The following is a 20,484-nucleotide window of genomic DNA, read 5'->3' as shown; positions in this document are numbered from 1 at the left end:
AACCATCAAAGTGTTCTCTGAATCTGAGTTTGTTTCTTTTTTGTTTGTTCATTTACTTTGTTTTTTTAGACTCCACTCATAAGTGAAATCCTATGGCATTTGTCTCACCTGTCTGACTTATTCACTCAGCACAATGCCCTCTAGGTCCATTCGTGTTGCAGATGGAAAGATTTCATACTTTTTTTATGGCTGAGTAATATACCATTTTACATATGCACCACTTCTTTTTTATCCATTCACATACTGGTGGGCACTTAGGTTGCTTCCATATCTTGGCTATTGTAATGCTGCAGTGAACATAGAGATGCATGTGTCTTTTTCAATTAGTGTTTTGACTTTCTTCAGATAAATACCCAGAATAGGGATTGCTGGGTCCTTCTGTGTGTATTCTTTTTTTTTTTAAAAAAGATTTTATTTATTTGTTTGTAGATGGCAAGGGAAGGAGGAAAAAAGGGAGAGAAACATCAGTGTGTGGTTGCCTGTAATGTGGCCCCCACTGGGGACCTGGGCCACAATCCAGGCATGTGCCCTGAATAGAAATCGAACCAGTGACCCTTTTGTTTGCAGGCTGGCACTCAATCCAGTAAACTGTACCAGCCAGGGCTTTTTGTCTATTATTATAGCCTTTGTTTTAAAGTCGGGTGGTTTTTTTTTTTTTTTTGTATAAGTATTGTTACCCAGCTTTTTTTTTCATTTCCATTTTTATGAATTATCTTTTTTCATCATTTTACTTTCTTTTCATATGTGTCTTTTGATCCAAAGTGAGTTTCTTGTAGACAGCATATATCAGGGTCTTGTTTTCTTATCTATTCAGCCACTCTTTGTCTTTTTTAAAAAATATATTTTATTGATTATGCTATTACAATTGTCCTGTTCTCCCCCTTTACTCCCCTCTACCCTGCACACCCTCTCCCACCCACATTTCTCCCCATCAGTTCATGTCCATGGGTCATACTTACAAGTTCTTTAGCTTCTACATTTCCCACACTATTCTTACCCTCCCCGTCTATTTTCTACCTACTATCTATGCTACTTATTCTCTGTACGTTTTCCCCCTTTCTCCTCCTCCCACTCCCCTGTTGCTAACCCTCCATGTGATCTCCATTTCTGTGGTTCTGTTCCTGTTCTAGTTTTTTGCTTAGTTTGTTTTTGTTTTTGTTTTAGGTGTGGTTGTTAATAATTGTGAGTTTGCTGTCATTTTACTGTACATATTTTTTATCTTCTTTTTTCTAGATAAGTCCCTTTAACATTTCGTATAATAAGGGCTTGGTGATGATGAACTTTTTTAACTTGACCTTATCTGAGAAGCACTTTATCTGCCCTTACATTCTAAATAAAAGCTTTGCTGGATAGAGCAATCTTGGATGTAGGTCCTTGCATTTCATGACTTGGAATATTTCTTTCCAGCCCCTTCTTGCCTGCAAGGTCTCTTTGGAGGAATCAGCTGACAGTCTTATGGGAACTCCTTTGTAGGTGACTGTCTTCTTTTCTCTTGCTGCTTCTAAGATTCTTTCCTTATTTTTAATCTTGGGTAATGTAATTATGATGTGCCTTGGTGTGTTCCTCCTTGGGTCCAACTTCACCCTTTGTCTTTTGACTGGAGCATTTAATCTATTTGCATTTAAAGGAAGGGAAGTTAAGGGGAAAAAGGGGGAGGGATTTGGAGGAACAAATAGGAAGGACACAGGGATGAGAACTAAGGGGGTGGAAATGGGAGGGAGGTGGGGAGCAAGGGGCGGGGGATGCTGGGATGGGAAAAATAGACAAAAAACTGTACTTGAAAAATAACTAAAAAAAACCTTACTGTTTATATATATACATATATATATATACACACACACATATGTATGTATTTATTGCTCTGTTATTCCCGCTCACTGTAATAAATTCTATTATTTGTAAAAAAAATAAAGTAATTATTGCTAGATATGTAGTTATTGCTGTTTTATTATTCATATTTTTATCTTTTTTTCCTTCTTCTTAAAGAAGTTCTTTAACATTTCTTGTGATATTGGTTTGATGGTAATGAACTCCTTTAGCTTTTCTAGTTTGGGAAGCTTCTTTTCTGTTCTTGAATTCTAAATGATAGTTTTGTGCCTGGCCAGTTTAGCTCAGTTGGTTGGGTATCTCTCAATAGTATTTTATTATTTCTAGGTAGAGGTCTTAACACATTTTTCTTTAGCTTACTCTTAGGTATTTGATTTTTATACTGTTGAAAATAGTGGGGTTTTAAAACTGCATTTTCTTACTGTTTGTGAGTAAGAGATAACTGATCCTTGTGTATTAGGTCTAGTGACCTAATGTATGCTGAATTCACTTACTAATTCTTTTCAGTTCCCTTGTTCTGTCTGCCAGTTAGCCAGTACCTCCCTGTTCTAATAATTTGGGCTTTATGGGAAGCTGGGGCATGCAAGAAAAACAGTGAGCTGCTTTCATCTGAGCAGGGTTTCTCACGGTGCTGACATCTCACCTTGGCAGTCTACCTTAGGGAGCAACTGCCTGCCTCGGGAGCAAGAGAAGATTGTGTGTCTGACAGGGCAGCCTCTGTTCCTCTGTGATTCTTAGAGCAGGGCTGTCTGATCAATTACTCCTTTGGTTTCACCTCCCTTGCTCTCTAACATGTGGAACAGGGGGAAAGGGCTCAGGAGTGCATGCTGCAGCTCATCTCCCAACCTGGGATTGTGTATAAGGGTAATTGTTTGGGCTCTTGATCATGCCACCAAATTGTGAAAAACTCTGAGCTCTGAATAAGGTTTGATTGAAGTATGTTATAAACTCCTGATATGTACATTTTAATGTATTTGGTAAGGTAGTCTTTACAACTTGGTGTTTGAAGTTAGCCTTTTCCTAGTTTGTTTTTCATCATTTTATTATTTCTCTGGCTTTCCGTGCTCTTTGTTGCTTTTGGTGGGTTCTATAGAGAAGAGCAGTAGGGAGAGAGGGGGGAAAAAGGCCTTTATTCTGCTATGTTCAACTTTTATTCTCTGAGTGATAGTTAATGGTCTTCTAATGACTTTGATCAGCTCAAGTGAGTAAATATTTACTCAGCACCATTTCTTTAAGCCAAGTCTGTTTTTTAAAGTCCCTCAGCAGTCCTTTAAACCAAAGAGGTCCAATGTGTGGTATGGTGTCAGCAGTGTCAGATGAGGATGACCTTGGGTGGCAATATCCATGCCATTGCTGGTCTGGTTGCTCATAGTACTAGCTTTTTTTTCTGACGTGAATTAATTATTGCATAATGGTCAGTAAAAACCAGACATTATTATTAGGGTTTAGTGATTCCTCAAGCTTTTATTGTTCAACAAGCAAGCATTTCTGGAGCACCAGCTGCGGATAGCGATTTGAATACAGTGTAACCGCTGATTTCAGGTTTTCATAAGCTGGTTGAAGAAGGAAGGCACAGGATCTTTTCTGTGACAGAAAGTGAGAGCAGTAGGGGAGAAGGCGTTGGGCGCCAGAGGAGAGACACTGAGACAAGCTAGAAATAATGGGCTGAGAGTGAGCATTCAGGTTTGGAATTCCCCACAACCAGAACAGCAATTAGAACAGAAGGCCAGAGAAGACAAACTGGGAAGGTTCTGATTTATAAAATTTTCTGTTGTCTCTGTTTTCTATTCAATGAACACTTTATTTACTAGGCAAAAGTAGCGGTGTTCTGTGATTAAGGGACAGTTAGGAGTTGCGAGGCATATTTCATGAAGTCACTGGACAGGTAACTGCTGCATCCCCAGCTCATCGCAACAGCATGTGGGATGTAGCAGATGCTCAGTAAATGTTTGTTTATTGAATGAGAGGCTGATTGGTGAGGTCAGACTCCCCCTGTTGGACTGGGCAGGGTGGGTTGCTGGCCAGCCTGGGTAGGGACTTGGCTAGGCCTGATGCCCAGGGGCAACAACCTACTTTCTTGAGAGTGTGTTGGCATCATGAGAAACCACAACACAGACCGGAGTAAAGCTTCACCTGAGGAATAATATACAGTTGACTGTCAGCAAGAACTGTGCTCTTACGTTAGTTCTGGCGAGTGAGATGTTTGTAATAAATAAAAGTGAGGGCAGATTGCTTACTCTATTGAATATCATTCATAAACATTCATAAAAGTTGGGTAACCGTGGCTTCAAGCAGCTCTTCCTTCTCTCTTGTCCCAGTTTGTAGAAGCAGCATTGTGAAAGTGAGCTGTGTTGTTGAAGGAACTAAAGAGTGAAAACCTAGGCTCTTGGATTTTTGTCTGTAAGCTGGTACCTTTTGCCTGTGTGACCATTGAGAAACTGTCTAACCTGGGTCTCTCCTTGTTAAGTGGCAGTTGTCCAGCTCATGTTCCTATAACATGAGTTCCTGCTCTGCAATGGGGGTCGGTATGTTTCATGTTACACTAACTGAAGCAGGGTGAGTATGTGGTGTGTGTTGGAGACCATGGGAGCGCCCTGGTCCAAGGTGGAGACTCTCCTTGGGTTGTTCTTATTCTGGTTTCTTTCCTCATGCACAGTTCTGAGCTTGCTCATGGCTTCCTGGCTTTGGGGCACCTCTTGCTCTTCTTATAGTCCTTGGTCTTTGTCATTCAGATGCTCCACATTCTCCTTAAAAGTACGGCCTTTATTGAGGCTGGTTTCTGTGCCCCACAGAGTGTTGGCTGCTGCTCTGTTTGCTCAGGGAATGGCTTCCTGCTAACACAGCTGAGCCTCTTGGTGTGAGCCCTTTGTTCCGTCTGCTTTCTCCCTGAACTGTTTACTGCAAGTCGTAGTTAATGTTACTGAACCAAAGCAGGGTTCAGCCGACCACCACCACCATAAGACAAACTCTGGAGGCAGAGGCTGGTTAGAAAGGAAAGAGGTTTTTTTATTCAGATACTGCACAATCTGGGAGAATGGTTGACTCTTGTCTCAAAGCCCATCTCCTCTGAAAAATTCAGACAAAACCCAGCTGTCTTCAGCAAGATCAAGATGAAAGACAGAGTCTAGAGATTCTGTTCCCATTTAAAGCACTGTCCTTTGGGACCCACAGGCTCCTGCTGAGCAGTTATTCAGGTAGCTTAGCTTGTTCCCAGCAGCTCTTGAGCTTCAGGTTCCTGTGTGTGGGGCCGGTGCTGCTTTTGGCCATGTGGTTCCTAGGGTCCTGTGAATGCATTGGCCAGTGTGTTCATCAGGTGGCCAAGAACGTGTTTCTTTGTTCCTCTGGGTCTGTATCAGCTCACGTATGAGATGGCTCAGGTGCTTTCTCAGAAAGGCCAGTTAACTTTCTAAACTTTCATGTGTTTTGTGTGGGCCCATCTCCCTAATAATCCCTTCCTTTCCCCAGGCTAGACTCACAGGCCACTTTGGTCCAGCACCTTCCCTTGCAGCCATTTTAAATTCTGTTGTACATGTGCAACTCAATGTCATTGCCATGGCCCTAGGTGGTGCATGAATGTGCTGTTTGGCTACGCACCACACCCTCAGTGCTCTGAGGAGCATAGCTTGGTGCTTAAGCACCTCTCTAGTTCCATCCCTACCGCCTAGCTCCGTCTCCCCTGGCCACTCCTCCTATCTCCCCACCCTCAGCCGGCTCCCAGACTGTCTATAGGTATCACTAAGGTATTGTTTCAGTCTCTTTATCCATCAGTCAGTCAGTCAGTCTGTCAGTCTGAATGCTTTCAAGTATTCAGGCACTGATCTAGGCATTTGGAGACATCAGGGAACAAAGTAGAAAAGTTTCCAGCCTTCGTAGTGCTTATATTCTAATGGGTGGAGGGGGCAGATGATGCACAATTACATAGACAAGTAAATCAAATAATGTGGTAGAAGGTCATATGTGCTCCAGGTAAAGAATATAAAGAACAAGGTGATGAGGAGCTAAGATGTGGGAGCTGGGCAGGTTGCAGTATTAAATGGGGTGAACAGGACAGGCCTAGCAAGTGAGTGTTGACCAGAGACCTGAAGAACATGAAGGAGTGGTCAGTTGGATCCTGGGGATGAGTCAGAGGAATGAGTTAGAACCAGGCCTGGCAGGAGCGTGCTGGGTTGTGGGGAGGTCAGTGAGGGGGCTCCTGGGGCTGGAGTGGAGGGAGCAGGTGCAGCAGATAGGGAGAAGGCCAGCCCATGGGATCTATCCATTGGGAAAACTTTGGCCTTTGCCCAGAGTGCAACAGATAGAACAGCTCTTGCTGCGTGTGAAGAATGCTAGGGCAGAGGTGTAGGTAGGGGGAGCAGGAGGATATGGGGGTCCAGGCAAGACTTTTTGGTGGTTGCTTCCTGGTATAAACCTGAATGCAAATGCATCTTTTATTGCAAAATGGTCCAGATCACTATCAAGTAACCCTCCCCACCCTAATAACAGTAGTTCAAGGGCAATATCTTAGAATCTCTTCAACCCCACTCTTGCTATGGGTTGCACCCATATTCTACGGGGAGGGACTGACCATGTGGTCACTTGCACATGACCACCCTCCTCTTGATTGTATAAAAGAAAGAGTCTTGTGTTCATCCTGAGGCCTTGGTGGGGGGTTTGCCTGTGGACCAACAGAGTTCTGGGGGTTGGTAGGCAGTGTCCATAGCCTGCCTGGAGCTCATTAATAGTTCTCAGGTTCTACAGAAGACAAAGAGCTCTCAAACAATGGTATAAGCCCTGAGCACCTGGCCTATTACAGCTTTTTGTAATTTGCTGGTAGCCAGACATTATAGTAGAAAATATTGGAGGCTGCTGTTCATGCAGCACAATGAATATTCCCAGGCATTTGCCAGAAATTACTTTCCTAAAGCTACTTCCGGGATACATCTAAAGTCTCATACACAAGCCCATCAGGTCGGCTAGATACCCAGAAGGGCCAGGCAGGTGCATGAGGCCAGCTGGACCTCATGCAGGGAGCCAGGCAGGGGCCCGAGTGCGCATGCCCCATCTGAACACAGTGCTGGCACCTCCAGGAGAAAGGGACAGCCCAGCCTCAGCGGATCTCTTTTCCAGAGAGTCAAAAATGTAGGTGTTCCTTTTTCCTTTTTTTAACTTATGAGGGCTTACATCATTTAATTTATGATGTAAAAATGTTGGTAGGCAACTCTGATATTTGAATAATAATGTATAGGTTAAACAAAAACTTCCAGGTTTTTATCCTCAGATAACCCTTTGGCACATTTTGGTCTATGGAGACAAAATACGAAGTGTCCACATTTGTTGATTTGTTTTTCAAACTGCTTGGTCCTCTCTTTTCCTTCAGTAATGGAGGAATTCAACATCCTATCACAAATTTTTGTAGTACATTATAATCTTGTTAAAGTGGAAGAGAGTTTGGAAGCTGTTGGAGGTTCTGCTGAAGTGAGTTAGAACATAAATCAGTAAATTTAAAAAAATTTATTTACTTATTTTTAGAGAGAGGGGACAGGAAGGAGAAATAGTGGGAGAGAAACATCAATGTGTGGTTGCCTCTCATGTGTCCCCTACTGGGGACCTGGCCTGCAACCCAGGCATGTGCCCTGACTGGGAATCAAACCAGTTACCCTTTGCTTCACAGGCCTGTGCTCAATCCACTGAGCTACACCAGCCAGGGCCATAAATCAGTAAGTTTTGACCCCTATTTGCTACACTTCTTCTACCTGAGTTGTAGTGTGATGATGAAGGTGGGTGATGGAAAGATGACTTCTCAAGCTGGGTCAGCTCCTTGGTTGTGGTTGTGGGTGTGGTTGCTGTGCTTCTGTGTGACAGAGGTGCTCTAATTAAAGTGGGATTGGTTTATTAGCAGAGCTCTATGGGGCACATAATTTAGCAACTTGGAGGTGTTATGGGGCCTGGGGTATTGCTAAAGAGTGCTAAGGCTAATGATAATTATTGGCTGACTTTGGGGAGAATGACAGATGGGTCCTCATTGTTGCCACAAACTAGCCTGGAAATGAAATGGCACCCTTTGTTTAATGTGCCTTGTTGAGGGGCTCTAGGCATTGACCCTCAGTTGCTTTGCTGACACTCTCACTTCTCTGTGCATTTCCAAGGCACTTCCTCTGAAGCTTCACAACCCTCTGCAAAGCCTGCTGATTATTCAGCTGTATTATTTGCATTTGGCTTTGCCCTAACAATGGGTTGTCTGGGTCCCTCCATTTCCCAGCTGTCTTTTTGTTTGAATTTGAGGTTTTAGCTGACATGCTTTCTGGCCTGAATGTGACCTAGTTAAAGAAGGTCTGGTCTTTAACCAGACCTGTGTAAATATTTATTTAAGTCTTCTCTTGTGTGTACGCTTCTGGGGATGTAGCTGTTATTACCCCCCTGACAAGGAAAGTAGAGTGCAAGACAAGCAAAAACTTGGGAGGCAGGTTGTTCCTTAGACAGGGACAAGCTTTTTGCTTGGGTTCCACATCTTGGCTTGCCTGGTCCTTTACCATGCTCTGGTGAACTCTTTGGGGAATTAGCAATCCACTCATGTAGGAGACTTGGCCTAGTGAGATGGATTTTGGAAACTGCTTGTGGTGAAGACCTGTAAGGTAGTATGTTTTCCGTCCAGCCAGAAGCATTCATGAGCTCACGGTGCAGCTGATTCCCAGATGTGCATTGTGAATCTGGTCTCTGCTGTTCTGTTTTAGACCTGTGGCTTTATTGTTATGAATTGGGTCATTTTTTCTCAAATAAAACTTATTTTTTTCTATAGCCATACATGATGGGTATAGAAAATGTGAAAAATGTAAAAAAGTTGAAAGGAAAGAAATCCACTCAAGTATTTCTGCCACCAAAGATGAACTGTTGTTATCAGTTGTGGGATTTTTTTTCCTAGTTGTTTTCAATGCCTTTTTAAAGCATAGTTGTATCATGAAGCTAGTTATATCACGCATGTCATCTCGTATCTTAGTATTTTATACCTAATTTTTTTTGCTCAAACAATAGGGAAATCTATGATCTCATAATTTTCTTCTCCCTTTTACTTCAGACTGAATAGCCTCAAACATAACAGGCACTTCGCCTTAGGGCCTTTGCACGGACTCTTCCATTTTTGGAAGTGATGGCCTGTCCTCACCTCCTTTGTTCAAATGTCAGCCTCCCTGTAAAGCCTGTCCTGACCCCCCATTCAGTGTGCACGCATATCCACCAGAATTATCCACCAGACCCTGACCCAGCATTTCCTGGTACTGAGGGAAATCACCTGTTTACTATCAATATCATTATTCTAACTAATATACTAATGTGATCATTAACCAACACTACTTTTTGTATGCATTTTTTAATAGATACATGTAGCCTATTTTTTGAATGAACCATACTCTAATTATCACCCTACTGCTGGGCATTTAGATTGTGTCCAGTGTTTTGCTATTATAAATTACATAAACCTACTATGGGCCTTTTATGTATAAAGTGTTTTTCTACTTCTCAAACATTAAAAGGGGCTCTTGAACATGGGATTACCCTGTTAAGGTATATTGTATTAAGACATTTGGCTGCAAGTGATAAAAACTCAAACTAGCTTAAACAAATTAACAGAAATTATTGGCTTATATATTTGAAAAATAGGGGGGGATGGACTTCAGGTTGGGCTGATTCCAGAGGTTTAATCCATGTCATCAGTGGTCTGATTTGTATCTCTTACCTTGAATTCTTTTTAATTTATTGAGAGAGAGAGAAAGAGAAAGAGAGAGGAACATCAGTTTTTTGTTCTACCTATTCATGTGCTCACTGGTTGCCTCCGGCATGTGCCCCAACCAGAGATTAAACCCACGGACTTGGCACACCAGGATGGTGCTCAGCCCACAGAGCCACCCAGCCTGGGCTGTATCTCTGATCTTTAATATCTGCTTTCCTCTGTGTTGACTTTATTCTGAGGTAGTCTTTTCCCATTTAGGGCAAAATCGCTAAGTGAAACTCCTTTTTCCATCCTACCAACTCTATCTGCATCTCATCTTAGAAAGACATCCCATTCCCAGTATTTTCAGTAAGGCCTCAGGGATTCTCCTTGGCTTGCACTGAATTGTGCCATCTCTGAATCACTCACATTGGCTGTAGGACAAGATACACTAGAATGGGGATAATTACACTGTCCCACCCAAACCACACAGTGTGGGGTTAGGGGGAATGATGTTTCCCAGAGGACACTCAGGGTGCTCTTACCCAAAAGGGGACTAGAACTACAGATCTTCATTTTACTTATGAACATAACATGCTAAGGACTTTGTATCTTAGCATAAACAAACAAACAAAACAAAACAAAAAAACAAGTCAGAAAGTGAGAAGAGCCCAGTCACATCCTAAGCATACACTCTGGATGTGTAAGGCCAGCGTGATCAGATGGCAGTCGACCTCCACGCTCATCACTGGGCCGGGGGAGGCAGGAAACCAGGCCTCAGTGCCCTGGGCAGTGAGGCTCCAACGGCCTGTAATTGCTTGCCTCAGAGGCTGTTGGTGGCCACTGGCTCCCTGAGTGCATATTTAAGTTAGCAGCAGTGGAGACATGTCCTAAATGTAAGGTGCAGAAACGTTCTTGCAAATTACCCTAAAGGATTCTGACAGCAGTGCTCTCCGGATGAATGTGGAGGCTGCTGACAGCTGGGCGCTCCATTCCACAGCAGCTGCAGTGTTTGATCAACAGGCTCCACACTGAGTGCCCACGGCCGCACTGACTTCATTATCTTCAGCTCTGTGGCCCCCGCCTTGACCCAGAGCATTGTTCATGGGAGAGCTCTGTGTTCACAGTGGCCCTGTTGCCTGTCTGTCCACTGACCATGCCAGTTTGCCGTGTAATTGTTTAAGGTCAAAAGGGCCCTTGTCTGCTGTCTCTTGTTAAATTCACATCTGTCTTAAAGGCACTGTTGGACTTTTGTCGGACCTGTGGTGGCTTTCAGCTACCCTTAGCCAGGTACATGTGGGGGTCCGGGGGCACTGACCTTGTCATCCCCGCCACGGTGGGTCATTCTGGTGCAGGCCTGCCGTTCTTTCTGTAGAACGCATCCTTTGCGTGAGGGGAGTTGGAGACATCCTGATGAGAACCGCATGGTTTGCCCTTTTTCTGTGGGAACAGGGGCTGTCTAAACCAGAATTAGGATGTGTCACATTCCATGACAGGCCAGGAAAATTACGTTGCTGTACTTCCCACTCTTCAGAGATTCCTAAAAGGCTCTGACCCCTCCCATTCAGGCCCTGTGTTAATGACTAGTAGCTTCCGTGAGCCCGGGACTTGCTCACAAAGGGAGGCTGCCTGAGCCATGCCCTGTGGTGTGCCCTTCGATGTACCCTGGGTTCTCCATGCAATTTTTGGCATTTTCTCCCTTTTCATCTTGTCAGGGAAATTTGATGGAGCCAATTTCTAAATAAATGATTCATGTTAATCCTTCCCTTCTGTGAAGGACTCTGGGTTAACAGTATTAATATTTCATTGGGCAGCCTAAACTCACTCACACAAACATAACTTCACATTGTAATTATTTGAATGTTTGAAGTCATGGCCATTGACTCTGACTGAGTTAGGGGAAGAAATCCCTCTATTCAATGGCCAGCTCTTTTGTTGGAGACTAGAGTCTCTGAAACAAGGGTCCTTGTTTTCTCAATAGAACTGAGTGGGTGTCCACTTCGTTTAAATCTGTAGCCCATTGTATAAATGTTTGGTATTAACAGATAACTTAATTAAAACTTTTGTAAACTATATTTTATTCATTATGCTATTACAGTTGTCCCACTTCCCCCCTTCATTCCCCTCCACCCTGCACACCCCCTCCCACCCACATTCCCCCCTTTAGTTATGTCCATGTCTCATAAGTTCTTCACTTCTACATTTCCCATACTATTCTTGCCCTCCCCCTATTTTCTACCTACTGTCTATGCTACTTATTCTCTTTTTTCCCTGTCTCCTCCTCCCACTCCCCTGTTGCTAGCCTGCCATGTGATCTCCATTTCTGTTCCTGTTCTAGTTGTTTGCTTAGTTTGCTTTTGTTTTTATTTTAGGTGTAGTTGTTAATAATTGTGAGCTTGCTGTTATTTTACTGTACATGTTTTTTATTTTCTTTTTCTTAGATAAGTCCCTTTAACACTTCATATAATAAGGGCTTGGTGATGATGAACTCCTTTAACTTGACCTTATCTGAGAAGTGCTTTATCTGCCCTTGCATTCTAAATGAAAGCTTTGCTGGATAGATCAATCTTCGTTGTAAATCTTTAGATTTTATGACTTGGAATACTTCTTTCTAGCTCCTTCTTGCCTGTAGTGTCTCTTTTGAGGAATCAGCTGACAGTCCAATGGGAACTTCTTTGCAGGTGACTGTCCCCATATCTCTTGCTGGTTCTAGAATTCTCTCCATTTTAATCTTGGGTAATGTAATTACGATGTGCCTTGGTGTGTTCCTCCTTGGGTCCACCTTCTTTGGGACTTTCTGAGCTTCCTGGACTTCCTGAAAGTCTATTTCATTTGCCAGAGTGGGGGAGTTCTCCTTTATTATTTGTTCAAATAACTTTCCCACTAGTTGTTCTTCTTCTTCCCCTTCTGGTACCCCTATAATTTGGATGTTGGACTGTTTAAGATATTCTAGAGGTTCCTAGGCCTTTCCTTATTTTTTGAACTCTTGTTCTTTCATTCTTCTCTGCTTGGTTGTTTCTTTCTTCCTTCTGGTCCACTGCATTGATTTTAGTCTCAGTTTCTTTCCCATCACTATTGGATTGCTGTGCATTTTCCTTCATTTCACTTACTGTAGCCTTCATTTTTTCATCTAATTGGTGACCAAAATCAACCAATTCTGTGAGTATCCTGATCACCAGTGCTTTGAACTGTGCATCTGATAGGTTGGCTATCTCTTGGTTGCCTAGATGTATTGGCTCTGGGGCTTTGATCTGTTCTTCCATTTGAACCTTTTTTTTTTTTTGGTGTGACTGTGCCTGTTGTGTAGTGAGGGGCAGAGCCGTAGGTGTTTACCAGGGCGGGTCAACCCAGTTGCTGGGTTGTGATGCTGTATGTGGGGGCAGGGTCAGAGAGGGAATAATGGCGCTTGCTCTGCTCTCCCTTGGATTTTGGTCCCTCCTGCTGCTTCCTGAAAGCAAATTGGGCCCTTCTGGTGCTGGTTCCCAGGTGGGTGGGCTTGTGTATGTTCTAGGACCCTGTGGGTCTCTCCAGTGAACTCTCCTGTGAGGCTGGGAGTCTCTCCCGGCACCTCAACCCCTACAAGTGTTTTCAACTGGTGCTTTTAGGCTTTATTTCCCAGCGCTGGGGCCCTGGGTTGTACGGTTTGTCTTGTTGACCATTTTCCCCTGGTTTATCTGCATGTGAATGTGTGACCACAGTTAGCCACCCGCTTTGTGCACCTCACTGGGTCTGCTCATTGTCTCTTCGCTCCTGGGGTCTGCCAGCTGCCAACTGCGCACCCGGGTCTGCCAGCCACTGCTTTTTCCTCCCATAACCCCTCTTTGCCCGCCACTGACTCCACCCCTCTTACTGGTCCAGATGAATGGTTGTTGGACTTCTCTACAGTTCAATTTTCTGTCAGTTCTCGTTGTTTTGTGTTTCTAAATTTTTGTTGTCCTTAATTTTGGTTGTATAAGGAGGCACAGTGTGTCTACCTATGCCTCCATCTTGGTCAGAAGTGTCAATGAAAAGTTTTTAAAGTAATGGCTTACTGCTTGGAGAACAGGCAGTCTTCTGTGACTATGAGTAGTGTGCTTTTCGGGCTGTGCCTTCCATGCAGTGGTGCCAGGCCAAACAGTGCAGGTCGGAGCAGAGCAGGAGCTCCAGCTGGGCATCTCTTTCTGGTCTGTTGTGCATTTTGAGCATCTGACAAGGTGTTAGTAGGAGTTCAGAAGGTTTCCACTACTAATGAAAAGTAGCCCATGAAAAGCAAAGAGCTGAGATAATCTAAAAACAGGTTGTAAAGGAAAAACCACATACTCATTTAGACCGGTTTCGTAAAAGTCAATTACCAGTTTAATTCACAGTTACTGGGTACTTACTGCAAGGCATGCTCCATGTCCTATGGGGCATCTTGGTGTCCAGAGTGACCCCTTCAGGGATTTGCTGCCTTTTTTGCACACACCAACATGGCAGGTGAGTTGAGTTCTTCAGGAAGGTCCAGTGCCCCTTTGCACTGCACATCTCTGTTGCCTTGCCTGTGACAGCTGCCATGGACTGTGCACACACTTGGCTCTGCCCTTCTCTCTATACCAGTAAGGGCATTGGCGGGGAACACCAGAGCAGCCCATGTCAAAACAAAGAGGGTCAGGCATTTAATTGATTGCGTTACACAGCCTGAAGCTTGGGCTGTGGCTGAGTCTCCGAAGGTCTTGGATACTTTAGGAAGCCAGAGGATCTTTCTACCCCAGAACTGTGTTTACCCCATGCTTATCTCTCTGCTCCTCAGTCTTTATAGCAAACCATGGCCAGCACTAGCTCCAGTGATTGCAATTTTTTATTCCAACTACATAAATTAACCAGCTAGACTCTCTCAGACTCAATTCCTAGTTCACAGCAAATGAAACATGCTTGCTTCACACTGGGTCGTGTGACCCTTGTGGCTGGGGATGGATTATAAAGAAAAACAGAGCCATCCAGGGTCCATTTCTGGACCTATGGAAAGGACAGAGGGCAGGTCCTTGACCCTGAGAAGGGACAGGTGGTGATCTGAGTGCAGCGTTGACCTCCTTACCCCAAGCCCATGCCTCTCACACTGTATGAACGAGCGTTTGAAACACCTGTGCCCAGAACAATCCACTCCAAAGCTTTACTGACCCATCGTGTAGGGCTTCATTTTTTGTGCGAGGGTGGATGTATGCTTGTTAACTGTGGAGAACTGACTTTGTTAAGATAAATTGAGAACAGTCTTTGAAGCTGGACATTGCTTTGGCATAGAACAGATTACAGAATTAGGCAAAAGTGCTATCTACTTGCCTTATCCCCCAAAGGTAGATTTTTGAATATGGATGAATGTTTTAATTATAATTGTTACATCTGCATTTGTGGATGGTTATTGTTTAAGATCATTTGTTACTGTTTTTCTGAACAGTTTTATTGAGGTCTACACTAATTTTAAGCTCTGATGGGCTAGAGATCTTTTTCAGCTCTGTTAGTAATGCATGTGCGTACAGATGCCACTAATTGCTTCTTTATGGGAGCAGTTTGGGTGATTGCACTTGTACTGTGAAAGTTTAATATAGTTTCTGGCTCTCTGCTCCCAGTTGCTAAATTATGAAATCTCAGCGGTCGTTTGGCTGACAACTGCTTAAGCGTCTTCATTCCGAAACTGGCCCCTTGGTGCTCAGAACATGCCTCAAAGGGAAGTTGTTGCAGGTGGAGCCTGGAATCTTCTTTTCACTCTGTGTTGTTTTATTCTCAGAGTTTACAACTGCAGTTAATTTTTAACCTTATTCTCTTGGAAACTTTCCATTGATGTTTAAAAGGGAATATCAAATAAATTAATATACTCACAAATGAGAGAGAATATATGTGAGATCTTAAAATATTCTGAATAATATTTTCTTTCTTTTTAGCTGTCTCCGTTATGAGGTACAGCGCCTCTGCTTTTGGGTTTGCAGTAAGTAACCTGAAATGTACTTTTATGAAGTTTTGCACGTTTTTCCTGAGCCCACAAATCTCACCCTGGGCTCTCAGCAAGAAGAGGGTGGTTCACAGATGAGAGCTTAGCATGACAAACCTACTTTTATAGAAATTGATTCTGCAGGAAATTAGAATTTGCTCGAAGTAAACTGCAGTGGTGCTGTGTAATTCTCAGGAACAGATGAGGGGACCACATTTCCCACACCGATTGTGAGGATGTTTTAGGGTTTTAGCCCTTATTTGCCCCTCAGGGCTATGGGTTTGACCATGGGCACACCCCGGGGTGAGCCTTCGCTGGTGCAGGCAGAGATGTGGGGAGTTAAGGGTGGGGCTGCTGCGCGGGGCTGAGCCAGTCTGTAGCCTGCCTGCGGGAGCCTGGTTCCCAGCCTGCTCCCCGATGGGAGTCGGTTAGAGAAACCTGGACTCAGATGTTCTGCAGGCTAAGCATGTTGAAAACTTGGGTGAAGCTTCCCCACATCCCCCGAAGCTTGTAGTTTTCCAGATGACAAGTGGGGTGTGGCAAAACTGCTCATACAGAGTTCTTGTAAATACTCCTTTGTAGCTTTAGGGTTTCCTGTACCTAAGGGTATGGGTTTCTGTTCCCAAACCCGCTTTTTCCTTTCGTTGTGAAAACTTAATGTTTTGGGCATTGCAGATATTTTTCAGAAACTTTTGAAGGAGTGGACTGTCTCTCCGGAAAAATGCACACCACACATACACACTCTCTCTCTCTCTTTCACATTCCCCTCTCTTTCCCTGCTTCCCTCCCTCTGCCCCCTCCCCCAACACATCATTCATTCATACAAAGGGAATGAATTTTGTATACAATTTTAAAGTGTTTGCAGAGCTCCCAGGTGATCACCCTCACCCTGCACCCCAGGTAGAACAATCCCATTGAAAGCCAGGAACAGATTCTTCACCCCAAATCTTTTACTTGAGATACACAGTTAAATGCTGAAATGATCTTGCTCACTGTGGGAAAACCAATTTCGTACGTGTTAGAACAGTGTAATCCCCCCATGTCTCCAGAGTGTTGGGAGCCACTGGCCCGGGAGCAGACCCAGCACCTGGGAGAGTGTGGTGTCCCAGGCCACGGGAGCAGTGTGACTGGGAGAAGGAGGACCTGGCACGTGGGGTGCCCTGGGCTCCAGGTCCCCAGGACCTACCTTGAGGAGGAGGAATGGCTCACATCACAACGATGCAAACCCTCTTTGCTCTGAGGTCACTTGCTCAGATGTTCCGTGGCACAGAATCATTGCCTTGTGTCTTAACTCTGAAAATCCGCTAATGCCATGTCTCCTTCTCCTAGTTTGATGCCATCCTCGATGTCCTGTCTTCGGCGATTGTCCTGTGGCGTTACAGCAACGCGGCCGCTGTGCACTCTGCCCATAGGGAATACATGTAAGTGGATTTTTACCTGCTTCCAGGCCGCAGAACCCTTGCAAATGAAGGCCGCATAATTAGGTTGTCAGCACAGCTTACTCTGCAGCTTTGGTCCCAGTGACAAGAAAGAGGTTCCCAAATTGCCTTTGAGAATGGCTAGCTGGGGTCATTATCAGCCATTTCCTTCCACAGTGGTCAAAGAGATGAATGTTCCTTTATAACACTCTCTGTTCTCTGCTTTTGAGTCTGGAGTAAACATTTTTATGCTCAGTTGCCTTTTTATCCTTCTGTCCATTCATCCTTCCATCCTCTTAAGCTTTGTGGTTTTGGGATCATTGTTCCCTTGAATTTTCATACTTTTTTCTTTATTTCTGAGCAAGAGGAGTTTTGCGGTGGAATTTCCGGAAGACATCTTGAGGGCGTTATAAATTATTCCACTTGCACCATCCTCTCTGTATCAGAGGGTATTGCTGGCCTCACTCCCCACGCCCTGTGGGGGAATGCTTTTGTCTTTGAGGGATTTGTGTCTGTGACCATGAAGCATGTGTCTTTTCCAACTTTCATCTCTATTTCATTTGTGAACCTCGGAGTGATAACAGCAGAGGTTCCAGAGTGATGTTTCTTGGCTTTGAATCTCAGCTTCCCCATTTATTATCTCTGCCTCTGGGAAGCTACGAACTGCTCTGCGCCTTGTTACCTTGACTGGAAAAGCAGAAAAACAACACTTCCTTTGTTAGGGTTATTATGACAATTATAGAAGTGAGGTATAATCGTCACGATTTGATATGCGCGCCCGGGCACACACACACACACACTTTGGAGCAATGTTTGGCATGTAGTTCAGTAAATCGTAGCTGCTATGCTTATTAATTATTAAGGGGACTCCCCTAGGACTGAGCCACCACTGGTCATTAGGGCAAGAGCATTACCCCACCTCTGCAGCCCCTGCACAGTTGAATACAAAGGAATAAACGCCCCGTGCATTTGTGGTGGGATGGTGATGGTTCCCAGACACAGGGGACTCTTGGGAGGGGCCTGTGCCATTCTCACACATAGAGATGTTGGGTGTCGGGGACTCAGGGAGTAACGTGTCTCACATTTCATGCGCCACACAGAAAGCTTTTGAAAGATGACACCGTAATTGATTCACCAATGAGAATGAATATGAATTTCAGTTTAGTTAATTCTTGGCTTTAGGTAGAGCACAAAACTTCTTTTAAGTGTTAAATATTTATTGTAATGCACGTTAGCTTTTTGAACAAGTAAACTATAAAAATTACAGTATAAAAATTTGTAATATCACAGATGACATTATTTAGGATAAGGTTAATTTTGAAAAAAGGGAGTCACTTTGTGGTTGAAAAAATTAAGAAAATACTAGTAGTGAACTTATTTTGTAAAATTCCAAATGTTGGTGCCTGATGACCGGCGTTGAACTAATAACACCAGTCTAGCCAAAGGAGAAGCTGATGCCCCCACCCCGGCTGTTGTGGCTGCGGTTCGAGGATTATGTGAGAACAATCTAGAGAGCACAACCTAAGATATGCTCAGGTCTCAAGGACGAGTCCCTGTCCTGTCAGAAGAACGTCAGTTCTTCGGTTCTGCAGTCACACTGTCCCAGATGGTCCGCACGAGTGGCTGTTTCAGCACTTACCCATGGCGGGTGCTAAGAGGTGTTCTAAGTGAAAAGTGTATTCCACACTCCAAAGATGTGGAAAGAAAAAAAGCATGTAAACACTTCATTAATAATTTTTAAACTATGGATTATAATTTGATATGAGACTATTTTGGATATACCGGGTTAAATAAACTTCTAAAATTAATTTTACTTGCTTCTGTTTACTTTTTTTGCCTGTTTACATTTTTAATGTGGCTAAAGAAATTTAAAATTGCATATGTGGCTTATATTTTCATGGGGGCCTTGCCCTCAAAAGAGAAAGCTGTCTTCTCTGCCTTTTCTTATTTTAGAATTAATAATCCAGAATTTGATGTGCAATTCCAGAAGGAATTGAGTTCATTGTTTCTCAGTTTCTCTCCTCTACTTTGCTTACTTTAAGTCTGATTTTATTTTTGCTGAATTGAGTTTCTTACGCGTTAGTCACAAAGCCTCATGTTATCGTGGCTTTTCTATAGTGTCAGGATCTCTGTGAGCAGTTGCCAGGTGGCCTGGAGCTTTCCCCAGATTAAGATTGATAACAAGAAATGTCTTTGGTTTCACTGTTTTTAATGATCCCAAAGCAGGTACTTTGTAAGAACTGTATATATTAATGCCCCAGAAGTAAAAATTCAGAGGAGTTGTTTCAGTAATTCTCAGATAATAGTTAATGTGCTGGTGCCAGTGAATTCATTCAGAGATTCTTAATCTAGGGCTTAAAATGACACTCATAATCCCCTACTGTTGGTTTTAGTTTAAAGTTTTAATCTCTGCCTCATTGCATGGAAATTAAAAATTCATGAAATCACTGCCAGCTGAGAAACTGATGTTGGCATACTAATGAGCATGAATGAATTATGAGAGGCAGAGCTAGAAAGGCTACTGGTTTTCAGTTACTTGCTAGAAAATAATATTTGGGAGAATAGGGAAATACTCAACTGATTCCTAGTTAATTCTTCTAATTTTTCCTACTTTGATTCTAAGGTTCAGGATGAATGTTGAGCTTGGACTTGCCAGTGCAATGAGGGTAGGCAGCTCCTTCAGCCCTGCCAGGCACTTGCAGGGGGGCCATGTGGGCGCTCAGTGCTCATGGGAAGAGGGTGTGGCTTCAGCGCTGCCAGAGCAGCCCAGCCAGTAGTTCAGCTCTGTTCTGTTCTGTGCTTCGTTACTGTGGTGAAAAAACACATCACATTAAATCCACCATCTCACACATTCTAAGGGTATGGTTTAGTGGTGTTAAGTATATTCTTGTTGTTGTGAACAGATCTCCAGAACTTTCTCATCTTGCAAAACTAAAACTCTGCACTCATTAAACAACTCCCTTTTACCCTTCCCCCACCTCCGGCAGCCAGAGTTTGACTGTCTGTTTCTAGGAACTTGACGGCTCTAGATAACTCGTGTCAGTAGGATCGCATAGCATTTGCTGGTTTGTGACTGGCTTATTTTGCTCAGCTTAACATCCTCAAGGTTTATCCATATTGTAGCATATTTCAGAATTTCTTCCCATTTTAAGGCTGTATAATATTCCAGTGTATGCATATTCCACATTTTGTATATCCATTCATTGGCTGTTAGACATTTGGGTTGCTACCACCACAGCTGTTATGGCGGACGCCACTACTAACAAGGGTGTGCAAATATCTCTTCATGACCCAGCTTTCTATTCTTTTGGATATAGACCCAGAAGTGGGATTGTTGGGTCATATGGTAGCACTAGCTTTAATTTTTTGAGGACCCTCATGCCATTTTCTATAGCAGTTGCTCCATTGTGTGACCCTACCAACTAATTTTTTATTTTTAAAAGCTCCAAATTTGATTAATCACCTTCTTGTAGGGAATATGTGTGGAGAAGGTGAACCAGGTTTATGCATGGTCAGGGGTTTGAACAGGTGAGTAAACTAGAAAGGGGGCAAGGGAGTCCAGTTTGTTTGTAAGGGAAGGATCTAGGAACATACTAGAATATTCAGAATGTGTGAAG

General features: G+C 43.5%; 1 protein-coding gene across 1 annotated transcript in view; it reads left to right on the top strand.

The window, feature by feature from the left end:
• TMEM163 (transmembrane protein 163) overlaps positions 1 to 20,484 on the top strand; it is a 222,875-nt gene that overhangs the window by 126,669 nt on the left and 75,722 nt on the right. Inside the window, exons 3-4 of the mRNA XM_037134493.2 lie at positions 15,403 to 15,446; positions 16,779 to 16,870. Of these exons, the coding sequence (XP_036990388.2) occupies positions 15,403 to 15,446; positions 16,779 to 16,870 (136 nt within the window). The remainder of the gene's footprint in view (positions 1 to 15,402; positions 15,447 to 16,778; positions 16,871 to 20,484) is intronic.

This window comes from Artibeus jamaicensis, unplaced genomic scaffold, assembly GCF_021234435.1.
Source record: "Artibeus jamaicensis isolate MK-2021 breed Jamaican fruit bat unplaced genomic scaffold, CSHL_Jam_final contig_1284, whole genome shotgun sequence".
Classification (NCBI taxonomy): domain Eukaryota; kingdom Metazoa; phylum Chordata; class Mammalia; order Chiroptera; family Phyllostomidae; genus Artibeus; species Artibeus jamaicensis.
Note: the sequence above shows the minus strand (reverse complement) of the source record. Positions and strands in the feature narration are given on the sequence as shown.